The sequence below is a fragment of the Tupaia chinensis genome, unplaced genomic scaffold (genome assembly GCF_000334495.1).
Source record: "Tupaia chinensis unplaced genomic scaffold, TupChi_1.0 Scaffold000212_1, whole genome shotgun sequence".
NCBI classification, from domain to species: domain Eukaryota; kingdom Metazoa; phylum Chordata; class Mammalia; order Scandentia; family Tupaiidae; genus Tupaia; species Tupaia belangeri.
In genome coordinates this window covers 3895182-3903935 of record NW_006159687.1, presented here as the reverse complement: position 1 = coordinate 3903935, position 8754 = coordinate 3895182, and the positions used below count along the sequence as shown (strand labels likewise).

At 50.1% G+C, this 8754-nt stretch overlaps 1 protein-coding gene across 1 annotated transcript in view; it reads right to left on the bottom strand.

Moving 5' to 3' along the window:
* The window catches only part of YEATS2 (YEATS domain containing 2), a gene marked incomplete in the record, with an annotated part of 121038 nt that overhangs the window by 26789 nt on the left and 85495 nt on the right, over positions 1 to 8754 (bottom strand). Inside the window, 1 exon segment of the mRNA XM_027771423.1 lies at positions 6658 to 6834. Coding sequence (XP_027627224.1) covers positions 6658 to 6834 — 177 coding nt within the window.

Here is an 8754-nt window from a genome sequence, read left to right as displayed (position 1 = left end):
GGCCCCTGACCCACCCGGAGGGGGGCACGGCTCCCGCTGCAGGGCAGGGCACAGGTGTAACAGCCGTCAGAGCAGGGCCACCAAAGTGACGAGCACCACAGCCGACAGAGCTGCGTGGCACTGACACACCCAGAGGGGGGCATGGCTCCTGCTGCGGGGCAGGGCAGGGCACTGGAGCACACAGCGAGGACCTCCAGGGAGTCGAGGAAAGGCAGATGGAGGGAGCGCTATGGGAGTGTTTCTCGGCAGGAGAGGGTGCAGAACCGCCCAGAGGCGGGGAGTACTGCTAAGCAGCAAACAGGCATGTGACCACCAGTGTCGGGGGGAGTCTGAGAAGGAAGCAAAGTCAGATCCTACCGCTGGGGTTCTCAGGCAACGCTGAGGGGATGTGGATGGGATATTTATATGAAAAAGGCTGAAGTTTGACTCCTCCCTGACACCATCCAAAAATAAACTGAGAAAGGACTAAAGACCTAAATGGAAGGATAAAATAATATAGGTTTCTATTTTGTGACCTTGGATTCGCCAAGAGTTTTTTAGATGTGACACCAAAAAGTATTACATGGTTTACCGCAAAAGTGTCACTTTTCTTTTTCAGTGCAAAAGAACAAGCAGAAAACAGGTGAAGCAGACTTTACCAACATAAAAACTCCTGCAGGTCAAACGATACTCAGAAAGGGAAAAGGGAAAAGACAACAGCCTCGGCTGTCGGTGAGCCTGCTAGGCCAGCGGGCACTGCAGGGGGTGAGATGTGCCGTGGCGGTGAGCGAGCCTGTGGTACGCCTCTGCAGGTCGTGGCGGTGAGCGAGCCTGTGTGGTACGCCTCTGCAGGACGGGTCCTGAAGACGGCCACGATGGGGACCAGCGGGGGAGCACAGTGGCTAAGGCTCTGGACTCACACACGGCTCACCACTGCTTGAGTACTGGACCCAGAGGCTTGAAACTCATGCCGGGCGCTACTGCGTATTTGCAAAAGTCCTGAGAGGAGAATGGAAGAGAAGGGAATGTGGCATGGCCACCCCCAAAGGGGATTTCTCACTTTTCCTGTCTCTCTCTCCACCAAACACATGTGCCCTATAGCAAAAACAAAACAAAATTAAAAAAGGAGAGAGAAAAAAGATAGCCGCAATGGCTGAAAATGGTGATAATTAAAAAAAAAAAGGCTGTTCTGGGGGGCCAGCTGATGGCATGGTGGTTGGGGTGCTGGAAACTCACATGGCCACCTGTGGTTCAAGTCTCAGACCTGGCAGCTTGCTTTCTTATTCCCTTTCTCTGCCTCTGGTGAGTACACAACAGTTCTATGGCAAATTAAAAAATAATAATAACACTGGCACCAGCAGGCGGCGTGGTGGTTAAAGGCGCTGGACACCCACATGGCCAACCATGGTTCGAGTCCTGGACCTAGTGGCTTGCTTTCTTACTTTCTCTTTCTCTCTCTCTGTCTCTCTCTAATCAAACTAGAAAGTAATGATAATAATATATAAAGTTAAGTAAAATAATCCTTTAAAAAAAGTATTTTTTAAAAATGGCTGCTCTGGAGGCCAAAATCTGTCACCAAACTAAGTACTATTTTAGAGACTTCAATTTGCTACAGGACACGTTTTTATTTAACTTTCTTTATTTATTCATTTGTTTATTTCAATTTGGCCTGAGAGGGACAAAGAGAGAGAGAGAGAGAGAGAGACAGAGAGAGAGAGACAGACAGACAGACATGAGAAAGCAAGCCACCAGGTCCAGACCACAACCGGCGGCCAGCCATGTGGAAATCCAGTGCTTTAACCACCACACCACCTGTCGGCCTCAGGACAAGTCTTTAAAGGAACAGATAAAACTAGATGGGGACCAGCGGGTGGCGAGGTGGTTAAAGCACTGGATACTCCCACATGGCTGACTGGAGTTCGATTCCTAAACCTGGTGATGTGCTTTCTTACTTTCCCTATTTCTAGTGAACTAAAAATAAATCGGGGGTCAGCAGTTGGCCTGGTGGTTCAGGCACTGGATTCCCACACGGCTGACTGTGGTTCAAGTCCTGAACCTGATGGCTCGCTTTCTTGTCTCCCCTTTCTCTCTCTGTCTCCCTCTGGTCAAATTTAAAAAATAATAAAATAAAGTAAAATAATAATTAAAAAAAAAAAAAACCTGGGTGAAGGCTCGGTACCTTTGGAGACAATGATAAAATCCACCGGCTGAGCCGTCTAACGGCAGACCTGAACGTAACAGTGGGTACACTGAGCAAATCCCAGGCAGAGCTCACAGATCAGTGAAGACAAAACTGAAAGCAGGTCTCCGCGCAAACCCCTCCCCAGACTGAGATGAGGATAAAAATGTAAAGGACAGATATGCTCGTATAAAGGCTTCGCAACCGATGCAACCGGGATGGTATGAAGAGTGGTGAGAAGACGAAGGTGAAATACTAAACACGCAGATGGGAAGAACATGGCGGAATGCACTTAGGGGATCAATATTTGCTGTGCTTGGTAACAGTGTGTCTGGCCAGAAGGACAAAGGCACAGAGATGCTAATACTTTTCAAGGAGGATTACTTTGGAAAAAAAAAAAAAAAAAAGAAAACCAACACGGAAAGATGACAAAATACAGTGGAAGCAAAACAAAGAGCTGACAGGGGACAGGGTCAGGCTACATTGCAGTCTCCTACCTCAGCCTCTCGAACTCTCGAACCTGGGACTAGACTATGCCAGCACTTTCAGACAGGCCTTGCTCTGCTCCCCACGGGCCCTGTGCTGGCCGAGAACTTGTGACCCTCCTACCTCAGCTTACCGAGAGGCTGGGACCACAAGCGAGTACCACTGCCACAGGGTCTCACGGGAGGTCATGACTCTCCCAGCTAAGCCTTCTGAGTCACCGGGACAACAAGCATGAGCCCGCACATCAAGCTTTTCAGACAGGGCCTTGCTGTACCCGTGACAAGGCCGTGAACTTGAGATCCTCCTGCCTCAGCCTCCCGAGCAGCTGGGATCACAGGTTCGTGCCACCACTGCTGCTGCCGCCTTCATCACCACTGCCATCACTCCCCGCTTTCAGGAGAGCAAAGGAAAACAGGGGACCAGAGTTGGCGTAATGTTGCTGGACTCCCATGTAGTCAACCACGGTTCGAGTCCTGGACCCGGTGGCTTAAAACTCACGCTGGGCACATGTGAGTGCGTGCCCAAGATCCCGAGAGGAGAATGGAGGAGAAGGGATTGCGGCGTGGCCATCCCGTCTTAGGGGTGACTTCTCGCTTTCTATCTCTCTGTCTTTCTGGCGAGCACACACACCCTAGAGCAAAAAACAAACAAACAAAACAAAAACAAAAACAAAAACAAATTCTGAAGAAAAAAAAGGAAAAAGGAGTTAGCAGAAGACACTGAAGTGAAATCTCTAGCAGGAAGGACTGGACACTCTCTGAAATGTTGGAGTGATTTATAGGGTTGTTGGAAAAGTCATGGTGTATTTCCCCCATGTTTTTCTATGCAAAACTGTGTCATGACTTTTCCGACAACCCGACAGATGACCAGACCTGTACAGAAAATCTGCATGTCCTTTTCTCAAATCGTGGTGAAATAAACTGGACCTACTTCATTAGAGGGTAAAAGGGAATAATTCTGTTTAAAGACAAAATCAAGAAAACCAGGAAAAGTCAAAGATGCAAATGACGGTAAGCTGCAGGTGAGGAGCAAAGCAGTCACCGGGCAGTGCTGGGGGGTCAGAGAAGGACGCACAGCAGGTGGTGTGGCAGCTGCGCTGCTGGACTCCCACACGGCTGACCGTGGCTCCCGGACCTGGTGGCTTCAACTCACGCGGGCACGTGTGCAGGCATGCCCAAAATCCCAAGGGGAGGAGGAATTGCAGTGTGGCCACCCTTCTGAGGGGTGATTTCTCACTTTCTGTCTCTGTCTCTCCGGTGAGTGGGCACGCACTATAGCAAAAAGAAAAAAAAAAAAAGAAAAAAGAGGGGACCAGCAGGCGCTGGACACTCCCACACGGCCAACCATGGTTTGAGTCTCGGACCTGGCAGCCTGCTTTTTCGTTTTCCCTCTCCCTCTTTCTCTCTCTGGTCAAATCAGAAAAAAAAATGAATGAATAAATAAAATGAAATAAAATAGTTCTTACAAATAAAAAAGAAACCAGCATCCAAAAAAAAAAAATAGTCAAAGATGATCAGCAAGAATTCCTAAACAAATGGAAATCAAAAGGTCACAAATTTAAAGGAGAAGGACATAAAGCGGCCCGGCCTGGTCTGCTAATGGGAAGGACAGTTTCCAGGCGAGAAGACCAAGTCCGGTAGTGAGGGTGAACGAGGAAAATGGCACAGCTTGACTGGTGGAAACAGCGTGAGAAAAAATATAAAGAACCTGCATCGGAACAACAGAAAACATAAGTGGAGTAGAGACCAGGGTCCAGAGAACGTGTGTTTTTTATTTTTTTTTATTTTAATTAGCTTTGAAGCTGCCTTTTGTCTTTGAAGCCTTTTAAAAAGAAAACTGAGCTAGGCCCAACTCAATGTCCACTGCGAGAACAAACGAATTTTTGTTCTTTAACTTGCCTTTTTCTTTTGTTACTCAAATGAGGATTTCTTAAAAAACACAGAGTTCTGTTGGTGTCATTCAGATGGCTCCAATATCGACAGGGAGGTGCTTCCACTAAATTGCTTTTGTAATACGAGGATATATTAGTACAACCTAATAAAATTCACACTACACGAAAAAGCAAAAAAAAAAAAAAGTGAAAATAAAGCTCAGAATGGGAGAAAAGATTTGTAAATCTGGTAAGAGACTTGTATCTAGAATATTTAAAGTACGCCTACAACTTAATAATGAAAAGGTAACCTGAACAGACACCTCTTCGAAGACACAACTGAGCAGCAGGCATGAGCTCATGCTCGGTATCTCATTACTGGGAACTGCCAGTCAAACCACAGCGAGAAGCCAGATCGCATCTACGGTCGGAAACGAAGAAATGAGCGTGAACAGACAGGTCAGGGTGAGCAAGGGTGTGCAAACTGGAGCCCTCACCACTGGAAGGGGTCTGAGACGGTGTGGAGACTGGAGGCAGCTGGCATCCCCTCAGGAAATTAAACAGTTACAGCACCCCACTCCTGGGCATGTAGCCAAGGGAGGTGAAAACACGCTTACACGGAACCTCGCACGCAGGGTCCACAGCTGTATTATTCCTAATCGACGAAAAGCGGAGAACGAGCCAAACATCTACCAGCTGATGAACAGACTGAACGAGACGGCATCGCCACGAACCGGGGTATCACTCCAAACAGAAAGGAAAGGAGCCGCGAACGTCCCAGCTGAACCCGGAAACGCGCCGAGCACACGCCCGACACAGAAGGCCGAATGCAGTGCGGCCGGGCCACCGGGCAGAGGGCAGGCCGGGCCGCAGAGTGCCGGGAAGGCGGAGTGGGAGCGACCGCTCACGGGTACGGGCTTCTATTTGGGGTGATGAAACGGTGTGAGGTTAGAAGACGAGGCATGGTCGTGTCAATGTAATAAACCCCACAGAACTGTAATGAAACTCTGGACATGTGAATGTATGTGAATTATATTTCAATTCAACTTTTCTTTTTTTTGCCAGAGGGCATGTGCACTTGCCAGACACAGAAGAGGGAGAGTAAGAAAGCAAGCCCCTTGGGAACGGTCACGCCGCAATCCCTTCTCTTCCCTTTCTCCTTCCTTTCGAGATTCTGGGTATGCACGCACATGTGCCCTGGGTTTTCTCAAGCTGTCAGATCACGTCATGTGGGACCAACCAGCTTAATCACTGTGCCACAGGCTGGCCCTGTATTTCCATTTTTTTTTTTTTGAGAGAGAGGTTTTTGCTATAGGGCGTGTGTGCTCACCAGAAAGACAGAGACAGACAGAGAGACAGAAAGTGAGAAATCACCCCCCGGGTGGATGGCCACACCGCAATCCCGTCTCTTCCATTCTCTTCTCAGGATCTTGGGCACACACGCACAAGCGCCTGGCGTGAGTTTAAGCCACTGGGTCTGGGACTTGAACTGCGGTTGACTACATGGGAGTTCAGCAACATAGCCATTACGCCAACTGCCGGTCCCTGTATTTCAATTTTTTTTTTTTTGAGAAGTTTTTGCTATAGGGCGTGTGCACTCGCCAGACAGACAGAGAGAGACAGAGAGACAGAAAGCAAGAAATCACCCCTCCAGGGGGGATGGCCACGCCGCAATCCCTTCTCCTCCATTCTCCCTCAGGATCTCGGGCACGCACGCACACGCTCCCGGTGTGAGTTTTAAGCCACTGGGTCCAGGATGCAAACCGTGGTCGACTACATGGGAGTCCAGCGACATAGCCATTAAGCTAACTGCTGGTCCCTGTATTTCAATTTTTAAAGACAGCTATGTTTCAGGGACGGCAGGTGGCATGGTGGTTAAGGGCCCTGGACTCCCAACATGGCTGACTGCGGTTCAAGTCCTGGACCTGGAGGCTTGTTTCCTCTCTTTCTCTCTCTGTGTCCCTCTCTGGTCAAATTAAAATAAGTACGTACGTAAATACATTGAAATAAAGTTAAATAAGATTAAAACAGGGAGAGCTCTGTGCCCCATCTGTGAAGGCGGCCTGCAGGTGTGCTGCCGGGAGTCGTGCCCCGCCCGCACACTTCCCCGTCTCCTCAGGCTCTTCCTCACGCTGATTCTCACCTGCTGTGCAGGGCCATTCGCTGAGAGGGCCACGGCTGGGGACGTGGCGGGCGTGATAACCCCTCCTGCCACTCTCAGCATCGTGGTTCCAGGCTTCGAGAGCTGGGAGGCGGCTGGCACAGACTTCAAGGTGCTGTCGGATATTTTCATCAGCGATGCTTGTCCCCCAGGGGCCGCCTGCAGGAGCAAAACGGGCAGAAGCAACAGTGCTGCCCTGGTTAACGGGCACAAGTCACTTGCTACCTACCTCCGGGACATGCCCTTCCACCGGGAGAAGATTCCAGTCTCGTGACCAGTAGCGGTGTCAGGGGCCGGATGGTGAGGCAGTGACCCCCACGGAGGCTCCAGGCTCACCTCGGGAGGCCTCTGAGTATACCTGAGATGTGGGGCCTGTGTCTAGGGCTGGATCACATCTGGGGCTACCATCTCCCCCGTTTCTCTCACCAGTGGAATGAACAAAATACACTAAAAATGTGATTAAGAAAAACTCTATGAGGTGTTTATGTAACTTTTTAGATAAGTTCCAAATTTTCTGTCCTTTAACCTACAAAAGTTCCTTTACGTCTAACACAGAGCAAGAAAACGAGTGCATAAACACACATGCGGGTTGCGATCCGATAGCAGTATCTCCCAAGACACCAGGCCACTTGTCTGCAAAGTAACCTAGTCCACGCACTCTCAAATGTGTACACGCACACACACGCACCACATAACATCTCCCATGGCCCAGCACAGGCTGCAGTCCCCACAGGACCTGGTCATGCCACCACCCTCGTCCACTTCTCTACCCATCGGGATCCTGGGCATGTGTGCACACGGCCCAGCGTGTTTCCAAATCGACAGGCCCAGGATTTGAACCACAGTGTGCCGTGTGGGATCCACACCACGACTGCTATACAGCCCTGCACACAGGTCTTCTATTCACTGTCCAAGGGCACATGCACTTGCCAGAAACAGAGAGGGAGACCAGGGAGAAAGCGCCCCCAAATGGGGCACGATCACCCTAGAATCCCTGTACTCCATTTCCGTCCTGTCAGGGTTCTGGACACACAGGCACACTGCAGGTGTCTTCCCAGCGCTGGTCACGTAGGGTCTGCCTCCCTTACCACTACACCATGGTGCTGGCCCTGTACCTATGACCATTTGTTTGGCTATAGGGTAAGTATGTTCACTTGAGACAGAGAGAGGGAAAGTGAGAAATCACTCCCCAGGGGAGACGGCCATGCCCCAATCTCTTCTCCACTTGGGATTTTGGGCACACACACACATCGGGCATGTATTTCAAGCCGCTGGGTCTGGAACTCAAACCGCGCATGTGGGATCCAGCCACTTAACCTCCACACCATCTGCTAGCCCTGTACGGGTAATCTTTACACATAAAAACTAAGCCCAGGGAAGGCCAAACCGAAATGGTGTTACCGATGCTCTAGGACAGATACAGGCCTAGCCACTTAGTACCGGAGAGGCACCAAATCATATTCTCCCATGTGTAAATTAAGGCTTACCAAGTTAATCCTCCGATGTAAAATTCAACTCTGACAAAGCCTTTTTTTGTAAATGGTTTAAGTATTTTTGGCTTTGCAGGCCATAAGACCTCTGCCACAACTCCTCGACTCTATTTTGGCACGAAATGGGGGCAGCCATATTCCAATAAAATGCTCTTTACAGGAATGGGAAGTCCTGGGCAGTCTGCAGAACCGGTCTACGTGCCTGATGCACCCTGCAAGTAGATACCATGTATCGGTTTCTGAGTTTCCTTCCTGCCAGGATTTCTCACTCCGCCCTCTCTCCCTCTCTCTGGCCAGTGCACACACTCTATAGCAAAACTTAAAAAGAAAAAAACTTCTACAAGAGAAACAGCACCTGACAGGATCTGCGCACACCGTCTCCCCTGGGCTGTTCAGCCAGCCAGGATCAGGGGTGCACGTGTGCCCAGGCTGGCCTGGGGTCAGCTCTGCGGGGCAGCGTCCTACTCCGGGGCCTGGCAGCTGGGCCTGGCAGCGTCCTACACACCTCTGCTTCCCCGCGACCCAGCTGCTCTCTGCGTAGAATACCTGTGCGCAGCATCTGACTACCTAACCGGCCACCCGCAAACGG